Below are 18,240 nucleotides of genomic sequence, written 5' to 3'. Positions count from 1 at the left end.
GCCGCCGGGCGTGGCCAGTGGCCTGCTGTTCCCGCTTAGCGCCGCAGTCGGGGAAGTGCGGCCGCAGCCCCGCCCCGCCCCGCCCCGCCCAGCGCTCGGCTCGGAGGGGCCGCCCACGGAGCGGCGCAGCGGCGCCCCCCCCTCCCCTCCGGTGCGCTTCCGCCGTCCGCCCGGGGCCGCCCGTGCCGCGCCGCCCGACCGCCAGGGGGCGCCGCGGGGCCCGACCCTCAGCTGCGCCTGCGCCTGCGCCGCGCGCGAGCCGGAGCGCGCTCCCGCCGCGCGCTCCCGCCCCGCCAGTGCGCCTGCGCGGAGGCCGTGGCCGCGCCCGCTCCCGCCGGGGGCTCGTCGCTGGGCGGCCGGGCCATGGGGGAGGCCGAGGTGGGCGGCGGCGGCGCGCCGGGCGACAAGGGGCCGGGGGAGGCGGCCACCAGCCCGGCCGAGGAGACGGTGGTGTGGAGCCCCGAGGTGGAGGTGTGCCTCTTCCACGCCATGCTGGGCCACAAGCCCGTCGGTGAGCGGAGGCCGCGGACCCGCGTGGGGGCGGGGCGGGCCGGGCAACGGCCGGGGGGCGGGGCCTCGCAGGCCGCCCGCCCCCCTGCACCTCCCCTCCCCCGCGCCCACCCGCCCCTGCCCGCCGACCGCGGCCGCTCCTGCCCCCTCCTGCATCCTGCTGCACCCCTCGTCCACTCTCCTGCACCCCTCCCTTCCTCTGCCCTCCTCTGCCCTCCTCTCCCCTCCTCTGCCCTCCTCTGCCCTCCTCTCCCTCCTCTGCCCTCCTCTACTCTCCTCTACCCTCCTCTCCCCTCCTCTCCCCTCCTCTGCCCTCCTCTACTCTCCTCTACCCTCCTCTGCCCTCCTCTCCCCTCCTCTGCCCTCCTCTGCCCTCCTCTCCCCTCCTCTGCCCTCCTCTCCCTCTCTGCCCTCCTCTACTCTCCTCTACCCTCCTCTACCCTCTTCTGCCCTCCTCTCCCTTCCTCTGCCCTCCTCTACCTCCTCTATCCTCCTCTCCCTTCCTCTGCCCTCCTCTACCTCTCTCCCTTCCTCTGCCCTCCTCTCCCTCCTCTCCCTTCCTCTGCCCTCCTCTGCCTCCTCTCCCCTCCTCTGCCCTCCTCTCCCTCCTCTGCCTCCTCTACTCTCCTCTACCCTCCTCTACCCTCTTCTGCCCTCCTCTCCCTTCCTCTGCCTCCTCTCCCTCCTCTATCCTCCTCTCCCTTCCTCTGCCCTCCTCTACCCTCCTCTCCCTTCCTCTGCCTCCTCTCCTCCTCTCCCCTCCTCTCCCTCCTCTCCCCTCCTCTACTCTCCTCTACCCTCCTCTCCTCCTCTCCCCTCCTCTGCCCTCCTCTACTCTCCTCTACCTCCTCTGCCCTCCTCTCCCCTCCTCTGCCTCCTCTCCCTCCTCTCCCTCCTCTGCCCTCCTCTCCCCTCCTCTGCCCTCCTCTACTCTCCTCTACCCTCCTCTACCCTCTTCTGCCCTCCTCTCCCTTCCTCTGCCCTCCTCTACCCTCCTCTATCCTCCTCTCCCTTCCTCTGCCCTCCTCTACCCTCCTCTCCCTTCCTCTGCCCTCCTCTGCCCTCCTCTCCCTTCCTCTGCCCTCCTCTCCCTTCCTCTGCCCTCCTCTGCCCCTTCTCCACCCCTTCTGCACCCCTCCTCTACCTCCTCTTCTGTCCCCTCCTGCTCCCCTCCTTATGCCTCCTGTACCCTTCTCTACCATCCTGAGCCCACCCACACCTGCCGACCCTGCTCCCTCCTGCCCTCCACTATTCTACCCTCCTCTGTCCCCTTCTGAGCCCACCCACCGACCCTGCTGACCTGCCCCCGACACCCCTCCTGTACCCTCCTGAGCCCACCCACCCTACCCTTCCCCTTCCTGACCCTTCCTGTACCTACGCTTGCCCCCTCGAGCACGCCCACCCATCTCTTGCCCACCATGCACCCCTCCTCTGTCCCCTCCTGAGCCCACTCACCCCTGCCAATCCTGCCCCCTCCTGAGCCCACCCAGCCACCCTGTGGACCTTGCTCCCTCCTGTACTCTCCCTCTGTATCTCCTACACCCACCCTGCTACCCTCATCTTTACCTTTCTCTCCTTCCCCTGCAGACCCCTGCCTCCCCCCCTACTCCCTTCCCCCTTAGCTACTAGCCTCCCCTCCTTACAGGTTGACTCTTCTCTGTCACAGGTGTGAACCGACACTTCCACATGATCTGTATCCGGGACAAGTTCAGCCAGAACATTGGTCGGCAGGTCCCATCCAAGGTTATCTGGGACCATCTGAGCACCATGTATGACATGCAGGCGCTGGTGAGCTGGATCCCACCCTCCCCGGTCCTCCTAAGGCCAGGGCCCCCGCCTTCCCCAGACACAGCTTCTCTTCTGTGTCCGCCAGGCCTTGTCTTGAGAGGCCCTGTGCCCTGTGCATAATCCAGGGGCAGCAGTTACTAAGGGAGCTCCAAGTGGTTTCAGGAAAAACACAAATCTGGTGATGGGAACTGGCTACTTTCTCAGAACCTACTTTACGTGGGGCGGTCACTGACCATGTCCCCGGGGAAGTGACCAGGGAGCTGAGGCCTAAGGACATGTCGGTCTTACGGGAGGCCCTGGGGTCTCCAGGCAGGAAGGTGACGGAGCCAAGTGCAAGTCAGGTGAATATGGCTTCCGTGGGAAGCAGCCAGGCAGGGTCCCCGTCCTCACGGACCACCAGCTCACGTCCTCTGAAGGCAAGCAGGTTCACTAGGGAACCAGGAGGGCCAGAAGGAACGGCAGGTGTCCGGGCCCTGTGGCAGCACAAGATGGTGGGTCAAGGAGCTCAGAGGAGGCCAGAGCCCCCTGGGGAGTGGGGTGGGAGTGGGACTTAAAGGGGAGCAGAGGGGTAGGAACCTGTGGCAGGGTAAGGTTGGTCTCTGCCTCCCTGGCTGACCCAGGGCCACACCAGCCCTGCAGCTGAGTCCAGAGTTCTCTGTCCAGATCCAGGGCTTCCCTTGTTTCCTGTTGGCTGTGGGCAGGTCATGGCATGTCCTTGTTGTACCCTAGAGAGGGGATAAAGGTGACAGCTGTGCCCCGGGGATGGGAGGCCTGGCCCAAAGGTTGAGCGGCTGTTGTTGGGAGCAGTGCAGCAAGGACCAGCTGCCATGCTGAAGGAGCCCCTCCCCAAGGGCCTCGCCCCCACACCTGTCACGTTCTGGGGTCACCTGGTCCCCAGACTTGCTGTGCCCTGACACTAGGCCACTGGGGCCAGAAGCCAGACACAGATGTGAGGGTGACAGGGGGGCCCTGTCCTGGGGGGGGCCCTGGTGCAGCCGGGAGACAGACCCTGACGCCCACAGCAGGCCCATGCAACACTGGGAAGCCTACGGCTCCGCTCAGGGGTTTTGGTCCAATCCTCTCCCTTGTCTTCATCCTGCTTGTTGTCCAGGACCAGGCGAGACCTCAAGGCTGTTGCCTCCTTAGACCCCAGTAGCCCTGTGGGGCTGATGGCAGAGGCAGGCAGGACCCTGGCGGTGTGAGTCCATGGCCCCACCCCGGGGGGACCTGAGGTCCAGGGCCCGGGGTTTCTGAAGCTCCAGGAGCTAGCGGTCAGCATGTTTGCGGGCTAGCAGGTCGCTGTAACGCAGCCCCCAGACTGCAGAGAGGCCCCCCCGCCCCATACAGACCCTTTGTGTCAGCTCCCCTAACCCTTCCGCCGGTGGTCCTGGGTCTCCGGGGTCTCTGTGCCTGTTGGTTTCCAGGCGGCAGCTTGCCTCTCCAGTCCCTGCTCTCTAAGGCTGTAGGGACCAGCGTCCTAGGCAGTCACTGCCCTTGAATGTACTCTGATGGGGACGGAGCCGCTGTAGGGCAGTGTGGGCACTGCACCCACCCTGTCCCTAGGGGCGTGCCAGGCGAGGGGTCCGCCCGGCCTCCTGTCCCTGACCTCTCCTGGTGGCCGGTCCCCTGCTTCACAGAATAGCTTTCCCTTCTGCTTGTGCGTTAGAAAAGCCTAGCTCCTTGTAGACTGCAGGCGGAAAGGGCACCTGCCCCGCTCACCCTCACCGCCTCCGCCACCCCACACGGTTGTAGGCCTTTATCGGGTGCTCCTAAATGGGCTCTTTCGTGGTTTGGGTGACTTGGTAAAATCACATATTTTCTTGTTTTTTTAACAAAAATCATCGTTTTTGCCATCAGCATGAATCTGAGATCCTTCCATTTCCAAATCCAGAGAGGAATTTCGTCCTTCCGGAAGAAATCATTCACGAAGTCCGAGAAGGTGAGGTTCTGGCAGGTCGGGTCCGGTTCGGGGTTAGAAGGCAGGAGGGAGCCGGGGGTGGTGGTGTCGGGCACGGTCTCGGGCCTCAGGGAGGAGTGAGGGTCGCTGGCCTGGCGGTGGGGGGCCAGGTGGACTGGGGGGGTGGGCTGGGGAGCCTCGGGGGCTGGGGGGAACTGGTTCAAGAACAATCGGCTCTCTTTAAAAGCGGCCTGGCGGCAGCTGAGAACCACACACACAGCCGTCCCCGGCCTGAGCCGTCCGCAGCATTGGGCAGGGCCGCGTCTCCCACCGTTTTGGTAAACGTCAGCTGTCGCCCCACAGGAAAAGTGGTCATTGAAGAGGAAATGAAGGAGGAAATGAAGGAAGACGTGGACCCCCACAACGGGGCGGACGATGGTGAGCGGGGGGCACCCCGACCCACCCCTGGGCCCCGGCACAGCCCCATGTCCCCCGCCTGGGCGGCCCTGTCGGCTCCTCCACCCGCTTGAGCGGGAGCCGCGCGTGGCGGCATGTGGCCCATGGCACGCGTGAGCCCAGAGCAGCCTCGGCCCGGCACCTGGCAGGCGGACGGAAAGCGCGCGCGGCGGGTACAGGCGAGCTCCGCGTGGCAGGGTCGCCGGGTGGGGGGTTGCACGCAGGGCCTCGAGGGGGCCCCGTCCTCAGGAGGACCCGCCTCAGGGTGGCGCGCGTGCAGAGGCAGGTTTCTGTAACCGAGCAGGAAGATGAAATAAAACTCTGGATATTCTGTTTTCAGCCAAATGATTTTGTCTCCCAGTTTTTTCGTCTTCAGGAAGCTTGGGGAAAGCAACCGAGAAGTCCAGCAAAGACAAGAACCCGTCAGACTTGGGGTCCAAGGAGGGGGCGGACAAGCGGAAGCGCAGCCGGGTCACCGACAAAGTCCTCACGGCAAACAGCAACCCCTCCAGCCCCAGCGCTGCCAAGCGGCGCCGAACGTAGTGGCGGCTCAGCCACGCAGGGGCAGGCGCTGCTGTCCCCCCACGGCCCCCCGGACGCCCCCAGCCCGCCACCCGCCTCGGTGCCTGAGGCTCCCACAGGGCCCCCTGCGACCACCTGGGGCTCCGGTGGGCCCGAGAGAGCGGGGCCGGCTCGGGCGAGGAGGCCCCGGCCCCTCCCCAGTGCCGCAGTGAGCTCCCGCCGTGTGGGCTCCCGGGAGCAGAGCCCAGGCCCAGGCAGGACCCCCGGAGTGGCGGCCCTGCCTGCTGCGTCCTTGAGGAACCTTGGTCTTGCTGGGCGACCCGGCTCTGTCCGTCTGTCCGTCGGCCAGCCACTCTTCCTAAAGCGGCTGCCACCTCTGGAGAGAGAGACAGGCTTCCCGCGCACAGCGCCTGCGCCCCAGAAACCGAGAACTGGATACTTTGCCTCATTCACTTGTACTGTAACGATGTATATAATTTGGTGGTATTTCACTATTTAATTTTTAAGAAGCCTATTTTACTAGTGTTTTATATGAAAAAAATACTGCAGAAGTTAAACCTGTGTTGTATTTTTCCCGAGATGCTTTGTGTTAGTGACTACTGAGACCCTTTCCGCTCGGTTTTTATATGCGGGAAACAGAGTTTGTACGGGCTATTTTTGTATCACCCGGTAACTTGCGAACAGACCAAATGAGTGTGTGGAGGGAGGCGCAGGCCGGGCCGTTGACACGCTTTCGTTTGAGTGCCGACCATTAAAGCACAAGAGAAGCAGCCAGAGTCTTGTGATTTTGATGCCAGAATAAGTTCCCTTTCCTAACAGCAGGAAGCGGATTTTTCCAAGGTGCATGAGGCAGCCTCCACGCGGCCTCCCCGCGTTCACCGGCTACAATGTATGCACCAAGCGGAAACCGGCGGAGTGGAAACTTTGTTGCCGACTGTGACAAGTCCTGCTGATACAAAGTGCTAGCACAGCAAACAAGCAGAGCCGGCCGCTGGCTCGGCCTCCCGGGACGTGAGACTCCGGGCTGAGTCTGTGCTGCACGGGGAGGGTCCAGTCATCCAGGCAGAGCCAGGAGGAGGCGCCCGCCCCCCGGGTCAGCCACCAAGTCCCAGGCTCTTCATCTTGACAAGTCTCGGGGAAGGTGAAAGCCCAGCCACCATCTGGGAGCAGGAGGCGGGCAGCGGTGCAGCCCACCAGGCCCAGGCTCGCGCCCCGCACACTTCGGGGCAGCCCAGCGCGGTGGGAGGCCGGCCTGCACCAAGCCCACCGTCGCCTGCGGGGCCCGGGACCCTGGCACAGAACCTGGGGCTGCAGCTGAACAGGGCTAGCCCGGCCCTGCGGCCCTGCTCCTGAACCAGGAGTGCCAGCTCAGCACAGGTGGACCTGCGGCTGGGGGGCCGGGGGCCTGGGGGGCTGGGATGCTGGGGATCTGGGAGGTGGGGGGCTGGGGGCTGGGGATGGGAGGCCAAGGGCCTGGGGGGACCGGGTGCCTGGGGGGTGGGGGGCGGGCCTCCTGCACGGATCTACCTGAGCAAGAGCCTGGTCGGGGCTAGGACGGGATCCAAGGCTGCTCCGCTTCCCCATGCGCTCCTGCCACTGGCGTTTCTTCCGTGTTCTAAGAGGCGGGCCCATGAGACCTGCGGTCCATGGTCGACCCAGGCTCACCCCCCGGGCACGCAGGCAGGGCCCTCTGTCGCTCTGTGCGCACAGGCAGGGAGCATGCTCCGTGCGTGTCAGGGGCCACGGCAGCCAGGGTCCGCTCTGCGCCAGGTCCTGCGGCGCCCGTTGTGGTGCCCGAGAGAAGCCTGGTCCCTCGAGATTCGGAACTGGCAGGGAAACGGGGCAAATGGCTCTGTGGTAGCCAAGGGTCCCAACAAAGGTGGGGGGTCTTCCCCAGGCTGCCAGGTAAACCCCCACCTGAAGCAGTATCCTCAGGCACCTCAGAATGTGCTGGAAAAGCCTGGTCAGTAAATCAGACCTGCGGGGAGGGCCGGGCAGGACATGCCCATCAAAGCAGGTGGGTGAGCCGGTGGCCCCTCAGCCTCAGGCGTCCTTTTGGAGCCCCGTCCCCATGCCCTTGTGCCTGCAGGGGCTGCAGTCCTCGGCAGGGGTGAGGCCGCCCAAGCACCCCGACCTGGCGGGCCCACGCGGTCTCGGCTCCCGCACAGCGCGGCCCGTCGAGGGTGCATGCTGGTGCGGTCGGGGCAGGTGGAGCTCACAGGCATCTGGGAGCTGAACCTCCCGGGGCCTCAGGGCCTCACGACGCCCTCACATGAGTTGGAGGCTAGAGATGGGATGAGGCCCAAGGGGTGAGGAGGCCTCAGAACAAAGGGAAGCACAGTGGTCCACGTGGTCTGCGTGGTCCGCATAGACAGGGACCTGCAGAGGCTGCGGGCCAAGACAGGAATGGAGCAGCCCCTGTCCCGGGGGTGGGGGGTGGTCTCAGCTCCCCAGGCTCTGGGCCAGCCTCACCCCCCACCACGGAGCACATACTGAGCAGCAGTGGGGTGCAGCAGGGCTCCCTGGGGCGGGTGGGGTGGGGATGGGACTTTGGCCGGACTTTGGCCGGACTTTGGGGACTGGCTGCAACTGGCTCTGCCTGGGAGATCCGCGGGACCCCGCGGCGGGGAGCGGGCCACCCTGCAGCACAGCTCCCCCGCCCGGCCCCCCGCGCCCCCGTGCAGCAAGCAGCGGCCATCCCAGGCCGCGGAGGGCACACGGCCACGTCTTTAGCACGGACGGTGGCTCCCGCTTCATCCTGCGGCAGGATCTGGCTCCCACTCAGCAGGCCCGAGGCGGGCCCGGGCGCACGGTACAGAAGAGCAGAGGAACGGAAGGCACAGCTGGCTGCCACCAGTTCTTGTGAAACAGCAATGGGGCGATGTCTTAAGAGCAGCCATTCAGGGTGTCTGTAGTCCCGGCCCCGCTGGCCGCAGCGCAGGGCCACTCTGAGCACCGGCTGCGACGACCAAGCAAGATGTCGCTGTGCCACCCGCTTGTCTCCGTTTTCTGGGGCAGGGCTGAGGCCCAGCCTCCCCCCAGTGCCTCTCAGAGCAGCTACATCCTGTGCTGCTGCCCCCAACACATGACACCTCTGTCGGAGGCTCCTGCTGCCACCTGCCGGGCCGTCAGAGCCAGGGGCTCCAGGGCCAGCTGTCCGTCAGGTGACCCGCAGGCCAGGCCCCTGTTGGCAATCCGCCCTGGGCCGGCCTTGCCACATGCGCACAGGCTGCCCGCTCCCCTGAGACCTGCCCTGGCCTCTGTGGCCGACCGCGTGCAGAAATGCCCAGAAGGCGGCCCCTGGGTGGCTCTGTCGTTCCAGCGACCGCTTGGTTTTAGCTCAGGTCTTGGCTCTGCGCCCAGGGCAGAGTCCGCTTGGGTTTCTCTCTCTCTCCCTCTCCCTTTGCCCCACCCTCCCTCCTGTCTCTCTCTCTCTCTCTCTCTCAAATAAATAAATCTAGGAAAGAAGGAAAGAAGGAAAGTAGGAGGAAGGAAGGAGGGAGGCAGGAAGAAGGGAGGGAGGAGGGAGGAAAAAGGAAGCAGGAAGGGAGGAAGGAAGCAGGCAGGCAGGCCCAGATGTCCGTACCTCTGGGGAGTCCCCATCGTCCTTACAAGAAGTGGGGTGGTGCGAACACCAGGTCCAGCCAGGTGAGAGCAAACCAGAGAATGAATGAGGATCCCCAGGAAAGTCCTGCAGCTGTGCCCACAGCCGAGCTGGGAAGGTTCTGGTGAGCTCTGGGCGGCCACTGGCTGTGCAGGCGGCCTAGGGCCTGTGAGCTGGCTGGCAGGGAGCTGAGCAATCAGCGTCCCTGGGGGGCTGGGCTTGACCCCAGGACTCACCCTCATGGCCAGATCCATCTAAAAGCCAGGATTCAGTTTTAGCTAAGCCTTTTGAAACAATAAAGTGGTGTATTAGCTACAGCAGGCCGCCAGGGGGGTCACCCCCCCACCTTTCATTCTAGGGGTGGGTCCCCAGCGTGGCTGCAGCTCCTGTGACCACCAGCACAGGTCAAGGAGGAGACTAGCGAGGGACCCGCAGCCTCTGGGAGGCTTGCAGCTGAAGGTGATTTCTAGCCTACACCTGCCTCTGAACAGGTGTCTGAAATGTGCGTGTGTAAGTAAAGAGGGCAGCTGCCAGCAGCCGCCCCCCAGCCCCTGGACAGGCCCCTGAGGGGTGCCTAGCTGTCACATGTGTTGGACGGCCTCGGGGTGACCCCCAGTCATTTCTGCATCCTGCTGTCGGGTCTCCCTTAAGTGCAGGCAGCACCTGGGCCTTCTTACCACTGAGAGACTGCGGCTAAGAGACAGAGTCTGGGCCCCCAGTGACGGCGCACTGTAGCACTCTCGGCGCCCTGAGGAAGCCAGCGGCCCTGTTGTCAACCGACTATGGAGGGACACAGAGCTCTCCGCCTTAGTCCCCCAGGAATGACTTCTGCCTACAGTCTGGGGGGTGGTGGAGGCAGACTGCTCCCCAAAGGAGCCTCTAATGAGACCCAAACCCCACCGACACTTGGGGGGTATCGTGGGTGAGGATATCCTGGGGGCGTCTTCTGGGAGGATGGCTTCCAGGGGGTACCCTCCTGGGGGTCATCCCTACGGGGTAACATCCCCCGGGGGCAGGCATCCTTCTGGGAGAGAATCCTCCAGGGGAGGCTTCCAGGGTGGGTGGGTGGGGTATTGAACTGGGGGGTATTCTGGGAGTGATTCTCTAGGATGAGCATCCGCCAGGGACATCCCTTGCATCCTGGGAAGGACATGTTCCAGGGAGGGATATTCTCAGAGAGGACTTTGGGGGAAGTGTCTAGGGGGTTGCCCAGGGATGGATGAGGGTGGTGGTGGATATTCTGGGAAGGATTCCCCCGGGGGAAGACGTTCTCCAGGGACAACCTCAGGGAGACATCCTTCAGGGGGGACATTCTCCCAGGGGGAAGGGATATCGTGGGGGCTCCTGGGGGGGACATCCCGGGTGGGGAGCATCCTCCTGGGAGGAATCACCGGCGGGCAGGGCCGGGGGAGACACCTGGGAGGAATTTCAGCCGGAACGGGGCGGACGTCCTCCGGAGGGATGCTCCGGGAGTGGGGACATCCTCCGGGCGGAGGGCGGCCTCGACCCGCCCCGGCCCCGCCCACAGGCCCGCCCCGCCCCGCTCCCCAGGCCAGGCCCCGTCCCTAGCCCCGCCCACCAGCCCGCCTCGCTCCTCCAGGCCTGCCCCGGCCCCGCCCACAGGCTCGTCCCCGCCCCTCGCCCCGCCCACCAGCCCGCCTCGCTCCTCCAGTCCTGCCCCGGCCCCGCCCACAGGCACCGGCCCCGCCCACAGGCTCGGCCCCGCCCACCAGCCCGCCTCGCTCCTCCAGGCCTGCCCCGGCCCCGCCCACAGGCCCCGCCCCCCGCCCACAGGCTCGGCCCCGCCCCTCGCCCCGCCCACCAGCCCGCCTCGCTCCCGCAGGCCCGCCCGCCCCCGGCTCGCCCCGCCCACCGCCCCGCCCACCGGCCTGGGCCCGCCCCCGCGCTTCCTCCCTCGCTCACTTTCGCTTCCGCCCGAGCGCGGAGCCGCCGCCGCCCGAGCATGGACGACCCCGACTGCGACTCGACCTGGGAGGAGGACGAGGAGGAGGACGGCGAGGGCCCGAGCGCGGCGGGCGACGAGGACGGCGAGGCCGGCGCCCCGGGGGACGCGGACGCGGAGGACGAGGACGAGGACGAGGAGGACGCGCGGCCGCCGCGGCCCGGCGCGCTCCAGGTGCAGCCCCGCCCGCCGCCCGCCGCCCCCCGCCCGCCGCCCCCCGCCCGCCGCCCCCCGCCCCCGCCCCGCGCCCCCCAGCCCCGGCCCGGCCGCGGGACCGACCCTCGCTCGCGGTGCCGTGGGCGACCCCCGGCCCGGCGCCCCCGCCCCCCGCCGCCTGCCCCCGCGCCCCCAGCCGCGGCTCCCGGCCCCGCGCCCCCCGCAGGCCCCGCGCTTGCCCGAGCTAGGCCTGCCCCGGCCGGGCTGACCCGCGGTTACCGGCTGGCTGTCACGACCAGCGGACGCTTTTGCTACCCGCGACGGCCTGAGACCGGGGGTTACTTTTGTCGCAGCTGGTTACTCGTTACCATGGTTACTTTTGTTGCTCTAGTTACCCCTCGTTACTACCAGTTACTTTTGTTGCCACTGGGCCCGCGGCCACCACCGGCTACTTTTGTTACTAGCGTCTCTGCTCCTGGCCGGTGGGGGGGGCGGGGGGGGGCGAGGGGGGCTGGCACTCCCCGGGCCTGGCATTGCGCCCCGTGCAAGGACGGGCCCGGCTGCGGTTCCGGGCAGGATGGAGGACCTGGCGCCGTAGCTGTGGCTTGTGGAGGACGGGTGCTCGCCCCGTGTGTGGGTTTGCAGGCTGCGGTCTCTGGGGTCTCTGGGCCGGATTCTCCGCCCGGCAGAGGAGAGCTCTGGGTGGAGGCGGATCTGTGTCGGGCAGGGGTCGGCGAGAGGCGCCCCGCGGCCAGGAAGCCCAGAAGGCCGAGCGCGTCTGCGGTGTTCGGTGTTCGGGGCAGGATGAGCTTCTTGAGGAAGCAGGCCGGGGCAGGGGCCTGGAGTCGGCTGGGGTCCGCTTGGACTGGGTTGAGTGCGAGGACACTGTCCTGGCCGTAGTGCCACGGCCCCGCTCCTAAAGCAGTGCTCTGGCACCTCGGCCACCCCGTGAGATGCCCGCAGTCCTCTGACTTCTACAGCTTCTGTCCCCCTGCGAGTCCCAATCCCCGAGCCCCCACCACCACCCCGTAGCACCCCCAGCTGCCCCGCACTGGGCCGTGGCATGGCTGTTTGGTGCCCTCTTGAGCTGACCTGGGGAAGCGCCCAGGGGGCCCCAGGGAGGCCGAGAACAGGAAACTGATGGTGGGCAGGGCCAGCTTCTCAGTTTTGCTTTCTCTGCTCGCCCTGGGCTGGCGGGCGAGGACATCACCAGCTTGGGCAGTTGGGCGGAGAGGCGCCCCCAGACCCTCGCTGGAGCTCAGAACCATTTGGAGCATCTTGGGGACTGGCCATGGGGCCAGAGCCAGGGGGCGCGGTGTAGGCCTGGCCTCCTGACTCCCCTCCCAGTGCTCTTTTGCTCCTTCCAGGATCCTGGGACCCAGGTATTTCCGTGGCTGGAGCTGTCCCCTCTGGCCACGCCCAGGAGCCGTGCCCTCTGGTCACACCCAGGAGCTGTATCTGCCTGGGCATTCTCCTCCCCAGCTGCGGTCAGACCTCAAGCCAGGCTCAGCCTCACTAGTGCTTCCCACCCTGTAACGGGGTGGATCAAGCTGCGTTTACCTAGCACCCTGGTGGACAGTTACTTCCATCCTTCCCAGGCCCCCGGGGTGCCCGGGCTGCAGAGACATGGGCTATAGGTGTTGGGGGAGCAGTGGGGAGCTTCTGTGTCTTGCTGAGAAGCCCCCTTCTCCCCCACAGCTATAGGCCTGGAGGCCCGGAGACACAGGGTCTGGGCCATGAGCATTGAGGTTGGGTAGAGACTGGCTCCCTGGGCCTCAGTCATTCATTCCTTTGTCAGACAAGTGTTTGGGGCCCCTCCCGGGGTGGTCAGCTGTGAGGCCACTGCCCTTGGGGACACGAGCCTGGTGATAATCTAGAGCACAGTGCAGAGAGGAAGTGGCGGGGAAGTTCCCTGGGGGAGGTCCTGGAGCTGTGGCCCAAGTGAAGGTAGCCAGCACATATGGGAGTAGGAAGTGGGGTGGGGTGCACCCCAAGAACGTGCCACTCAGCCTGGGAGTCCTGAGAGCTGAGGCGGGCAGCAGAGCCCGCGCAGGGGGCAGGCCTTCCCCAATCCCTCCCGTCCCCTCTGGTTTTGTCGATCACTGACCCTGGTCCTCGCTGCTCTTTCTATGATGGGGGCTCACTAGGGGTGGGTCCTGCCTCCTGGTGGGTCTCCCATGGGGGTCTCATTCCCTCTCCTCTCTACGCAGACCAGGATGCTGGGGTCCCGAAACTGGCGAGCCATGCGGGACACACGCAGGTACCGGCACCAGTACCCGGTAGGTAGCAGCTGCCCGTGGCGCCCTCACATCTCGGCAGCCCTCCTGGGACAGAACCCTCCCACCCTCCACCCGGAGAAGGCCGTCTGGACAGTGTGTCCCTCGGCCCCTCTTCTCAGACGAGGTCCCATGTCCCTACTGGGGCACCGCTCCTTTCCCTACTCAGTGTGGCAGGCGCAGCCGGCCAGCTGTCTGACCCTCAGCACCCTTGCCTGTCCACCGAGGGGACCAGCAGCCCACGGCACCTCCCTACAAGGCCCCGCGTGTTGGGGCCCACGCTGGTGGCATTCCTGTAGCCCTCAGCCCCGCCCTCTGCACCGTGAGTTTCGGGGCGCAGGTGTAGGGGACCCGCCAGCCCTGGCCCACGCTGGTGGTGAGGGGAAGGTGCTGGTCCTGGGGAGCTGCTGTCCTCCCCTGCAGGCGGGGCGCCCAGGCTGAGGACATCGGAGGTGGGCGGGCCGAGAGCAGACCCGCCTTCCCCGGGGAACGTTCTAGTGTGAGGGCCCGGGAGGCAGCCTGCGGCTGGAGGCGCTCCGACGGGCACCCTTCTCTGGCTCTCCAGGATTTGATAGAGCGGGATGGCAACGGTGACATGCCAAACCTGAGTTTCTACAGAAACGAGATCCGGTTCCTGCCCAACGGTGCGCGCCTGCTGGGCTGCCCCAGCTCCGTCGTGGGGGCGGCCGCCCTGCGGGGACCTCGCCAGCCCGGCCCCGCGGCGCCCCCGGAGGCCCCCAGGGGACGCCCCGGCTGCCCCGGGTGCCCTGGGAAGGGCCAGCCCTCCGGTGGCTCCTGCGCTCTGCTGCCTTAGCGGAAAGCCGCGTGCACACTCACCGGGAAGAGCGCTTGGTACATTTTTAAATGGTTGGAAAAGACTTGAGGTGGAATGGCATCGTGTGACGTGAAAATTATATGAAATTCAAGTGTCCGTGGCCGTTCGGGAGAGTCTGGCGGGACCGCCCGTCGCTCGAGCGTTGCCTGAGGCCGCCTTCCCACTAAGCGCAGCAGAGGACAGCGGCCTCGACGCTTCCCTGTCCGGCCCTTTGCAGGACAGCGGCCGCCCCCGGGAGGCCGGGCCGCGGGGTGGGGTTCTGCGGGAGGTCGGGGGTCAGCCTGCAGGCCGTAGTTGGCAGGGGGCGGGGAGGCCAGCTTTCCGCACGGCGGGTGCGGTCCGGAGCCCCGTGTCCTTCCCCCCAGGGGCCTCCTCACCCTCAGTGAGCAGTGAGCTTCCCATGTCCAGACTGCAGAGAAATCAGGGGCCTTGTCTGGGGGGTGATGGCACAGGAGAGGAGTGCAGGCTTCCGAGCCCCAGGGTCCTTGGGGGACAGTGGAGGGAAGAGGCGGGCTTCCAGCTGCTCCTCACTGACATGTCCCCGTGGGGGCCCCCAGGCTGTTTCATCGAAGACATTCTTCAAAACTGGAGGACGGACTATGACCTCCTCGAGGAGAATCACTCCTACATCCAGTGGTGAGTGGGGGGGTTGGGGGGCTGGGGCGGTCTTGGGGAGCAGGGGCCCTCTGCCTTTCCAGAGCCTGCCTTAGGGCGCTCGCCTGTGCTCGGGGCCCCACTGTCCTGCAGGCTGTCCCGAGCCTCTGAGGCTGGGAGCCCGAAGCGCACGTGAGGGACAGAAGGAGCAGCAGGCAGGCCGGCCTCCGGGGTGGGCCCCGGTGCCAAGAGGCTGCGTGGACGCTCGGGGTGGCAGGGTTCTAACAGTGGCCTCAGGTGATCCTTGCCAGCACGACTGCCTTGGGGACCCTTGACATCGCCCCACAAACACAGGGTGCGTTTGAAGATGGCATGTTGGGGGCCTCCCCTGGGCACAGAGCATCGTGGGCAATAGCTCAGCATTGATGACAAGACAAAGAACATAAAGAGGAGGGGCGCCTGGGGGGGGTCGGTCGGAAAGAGTTTCGGCTCAGGTCGTGATCTCAGGGTCCAGATGGAGCCGGTCACGCTCTGTGCTCAGCAGGGGACTGAGACTTCGTCGGCTCTCCCACTGCCCCTCCCCCACACGCCCACACTCTTTCTAAAAATAAATATATCTTGGAAAAGAAAGAATAAAGAGGAGAGCCTGGGGCACCCTGCCCAGGGCCGTGAGCAGGCGCACAGACTTCCTGGCACGTGTACACTCCGTGCCCAGCCCCTAACCCTGCCTGCAGCTTTCCTGCCCTCACCCCTACCTGGGACTCGTGAGAGCCCACATCACGCAGTCATGCAGCCGGGCCCTCCTGGGCTTGGGCTGTGAACCCAGAGAGGGTGGTGAGCGTGTGCCCGTGGCCGGAAGCCCGAGTTTGCCACCGATGGGACCTGTGCCGTGTCCTCTCCCACAGGCTCTTCCCTCTGCGTGAACCCGGAGTGAACTGGCACGCCAAGCCCCTCACGCTCCGGGAGGTCGAGGTGAGCTATGGAGGCTGGGAAGCTGTGCCTGCCCCGGGAGCCCCTTCCCTCCACGCTGGTCCTTGCCTCTGCCCCCGGTGCTCCCCCCAGGCTTCTAGAGAAATCTGGCTTTCTCTAGCAGTTTGCCTCAATTCGGGGAGTCCAGGGCCTGGGCTGTGCACAGAATCATGGTGACGGGGCTTCGTCACACCTGGCTGGGGCAGGAACAGGACACTCTGGGAGGGATGGGAGGCTCGGGGGAGCCGAGGACACAGGGTGTGTCGGCCGTGTGCTCAGCCCTGGGGGCCCGCTGAGCTGTCCCAGGGGATGGCAGATTCCTCTGGGGGCTAAAGCAGACACGCCAGGCCCCCATGAGACCTCCCAGCAGCTTAGACGAAGACTTCCATCGTGAATGCTTCTCTGGGCTCCCGCACCCTATCCCTTGACCCCAAAGTCTGAGTGGAAGCCTCTAGATGAGCCAGGGCCCCAGGGAGGCGTCAGCCAGCCTGGTGTGCCAATGAAGGGCCCTGAGCTCCCCACTGGCCTCGGCGGGGTGTGTTCCAGGCATTTAAAAGCTCCAAGGAGGTCAGGGAGCGGTTCGTCCAGGCCTACGAGCTCATGCTGGGGTTCTACGGGATCCAGCTGGAGGACCGGGACACGGGGCAGGTGTGCCGAGCACAGAACTACCAGAAGCGCTTCCAGAACCTCAACTGGTAAGGACTGCCCCTCGCCCCTCCCCAGTTGAGGGGGCTGGGGCTGTACTGGGGGTCAGCAGGTATAGGGGGGCACTTTGGGGGAGGAGGGACACTGGGGCACCGGGCCAAGGGACTGAGGCTCTAAGCACCCTCCCTGTTTGCAGGGTTGGGTAGCCCCAGGTGATAGGGTGTGAGGAACCTAAAGAAAGTCCTACAGTCAGTGTCAGTAACGGTGCCCCTCCACCTCCTGGTGTGGGGCAGGGTGCCCACTGCTCAGTGAGCTTTGCAGACACAGACCCCGTCACCCCTCCCTGCTGAGAAGCACTGGGTGGGGAGGAGGGCGGGGGTGGATCCGCTGATGACACGCGGGTAACAGCCCCTGTGTGAGTCCCAGGACTGTGGAGGGTCCCCCCCCACCAGCTCTCCTGCAGCGCGGCCGGGGGTGGAGGAGTTCCACAGGGCCAAGGGCTGTGTCACAGCCCCACCTGCACCAGCCGGCCCGGGCCGCGAGGGCGGCGGAGACTGCGGAGGGTCCCCGTGCCACCAGCGCCCTGCTCCCCCGCAGGCACAGCCACAACAACCTCCGCATCACGCGCATCCTCAAGTCCCTGGGCGAGCTGGGCCTGCCGCACTACCAGGCGCCCCTGGCGCGCTTCTTCCTGGAGGAGACGCTGGTGCGCCGCGAGCTGCCGGCCGTGCGCCAGAGCGCGCTCGACTACTTCGTGTTCACCGTGCGCTGCCCGCGCCAGCGCCGCCAGCTGCTGCGCTTCGCCTGGGAGCACTTCCGGCCGCGGCGCAAGTTCGTCTGGGGACCCCACGACAAGCTGCGCCGCCTGCGGCCGCCCCCCAACCCCAGGGACCCCCGCCCGCCCGCAACGGCCGGCGGGGCCGAGGACGGGGAGCAGGGAGGGGGTGCGGGGGGCCGCGGGGAGGCGGGCCCGGAGCCCCTGAGCCCCAAGGAGAGCAAGAAGAGGAAGTTAGAGGCGAGCCGGCGGGAGCAGGCCCCGGGGGAGCCGGGCGCCCAGGGCGCCTCGGACGTGGAGAAGATCGCCCTGAACCTGGAGGGCTGCGCGCTCAGCCAGGGCGGCCTGGCGGGGGGCGCCCAGGAGCGGGCCGGGGAGGCCGAGCGGCCCTGTCCCCAGGCCCCGGGGCCCAAGGTGGCCGAAGAGGTGAGGAAGAGAAGGAAGGTGGACCAGGGCCCGGGCGGCGGTGCCCCGGGGGACGGTGGGGATGACGGCGGGGAGGGGCCCGAGGGGGCCGAGGGGCCAGGGTGCGCTGAGGCCTGGGAGGCCGAGGAGGGGGTGCAGGAGGCAGAAGGCGGGCGGGGGCCGGAGCAGGCCGCCCCGGGGAGCTCAGCCAGCGCTGGACCCCCAGTAGATAAGGAGGCTGAGCCGGGGCCTTAGCCCAAACCCCGGAAACCTTAAGGGAAGCGTGCCCGTGCCCCCTGGCCCCGCCACAGCTGTGGGGGCCCCCGCCCACTCCTCCAGCAGCGGGGTCGCAGGCAGCGGGCCGGGCATCAGCGGGACGGCCGGACTCGCCGGACTCGAATCCTCACCTCACACTCGCCCGCCTCCCTCCTCTCTGCCCCCGCCCCCGCCCCTCTTTGTAAATTGGCCCCTAAGGGTCTGGGGGCGGGAGTGGGGTTCATTTTCTTAGTCTGGTGCCGAGGCCTTTTCTGAATAAACTCATTTGACTTTGCGGGTTGGGCGTGGACAGCGGTCCTGTGGGCAGCCTGGGCTGGGGGGCGGGGGGGCCCTTCCCTGAGCGGTGCCGCCCCTGGGGCTTCCTCCCCTTGGGCAGCCGCCAACCCAGTGGTGGCACCACTTGGCGGTGTGAGCCGCCGGGGAAACAGCAGTGGTACTGACCCCTGGACACACGTCTGTCCTCTGGGCCCCCGGGCCGCACAGCCTCCCGGGACCCCCAGCCCCGTGCCCTTGGTCCCTTGGCTGCCTTTTGTCACTGGCTTAAGAGTGAAGCTGGGGGCTCACGCACA

At 66.7% G+C, this 18,240-nt stretch overlaps 2 protein-coding genes across 2 annotated transcripts; both read left to right on the top strand.

Annotated features, from left to right (window-relative positions):
• Nucleotides 1–314: 314 nt before the first annotated feature.
• Nucleotides 315–5,937, top strand: MRGBP (MRG domain binding protein). Its single transcript, XM_055302623.1, has 5 exons — nucleotides 315–511; nucleotides 2,177–2,298; nucleotides 4,156–4,237; nucleotides 4,559–4,633; nucleotides 5,013–5,937. The coding sequence occupies exons 1-5, from the start codon at nucleotides 364–366 to the stop codon at nucleotides 5,192–5,194; spliced, it is 609 nt and encodes a 202-aa protein (XP_055158598.1). The 5' UTR covers nucleotides 315–363; the 3' UTR covers nucleotides 5,195–5,937.
• Nucleotides 5,938–10,701: 4,764 nt separating this feature from the next.
• Nucleotides 10,702–17,945, top strand: OGFR (opioid growth factor receptor). The gene is made up of 7 exons (XM_055307761.1): nucleotides 10,702–10,914; nucleotides 13,107–13,175; nucleotides 13,738–13,816; nucleotides 14,565–14,643; nucleotides 15,507–15,573; nucleotides 16,117–16,265; nucleotides 16,813–17,945. Exons 1-7 carry the CDS (start codon nucleotides 10,741–10,743, stop codon nucleotides 17,648–17,650), a joined length of 1,455 nt encoding a protein of 484 aa, XP_055163736.1. The 5' UTR covers nucleotides 10,702–10,740; the 3' UTR covers nucleotides 17,651–17,945.
• The last annotated feature ends 295 nt before the right edge of the window (nucleotides 17,946–18,240 follow it).

Source organism: Nyctereutes procyonoides, unplaced genomic scaffold (genome assembly GCF_905146905.1).
Source record: "Nyctereutes procyonoides isolate TBG_1078 unplaced genomic scaffold, NYPRO_anot_genome, whole genome shotgun sequence".
NCBI classification, from domain to species: Eukaryota; Metazoa; Chordata; class Mammalia; order Carnivora; family Canidae; genus Nyctereutes; species Nyctereutes procyonoides.
This window is presented reverse-complemented; position numbering and strand designations above follow the sequence as displayed.

Bases quoted from the DNA above. Each gene is read 5' to 3' on its own strand.
- MRGBP (XM_055302623.1), top strand. From the start codon at position 364: ATGGGGGAGGCCGAGGTGGGCGGCGGCGGCGCGCCGGGCGACAAGGGG. The intron at 512-2,176 runs GTGAGCGGAGGC...TCTCTGTCACAG, and splicing joins GCTGGGCCACAAGCCCGTCG to GTGTGAACCGACACTTCCAC. The intron at 2,299-4,155 runs GTGAGCTGGATC...TTTTGCCATCAG, and splicing joins TGTATGACATGCAGGCGCTG to CATGAATCTGAGATCCTTCC.
- OGFR (XM_055307761.1), top strand. From the start codon at position 10,741: ATGGACGACCCCGACTGCGACTCGACCTGGGAGGAGGACGAGGAGGAG. The intron at 13,817-14,564 runs GTGCGCGCCTGC...GGGGGCCCCCAG, and splicing joins GATCCGGTTCCTGCCCAACG to GCTGTTTCATCGAAGACATT. The intron at 16,266-16,812 runs GTAAGGACTGCC...GCTCCCCCGCAG, and splicing joins CGCTTCCAGAACCTCAACTG to GCACAGCCACAACAACCTCC.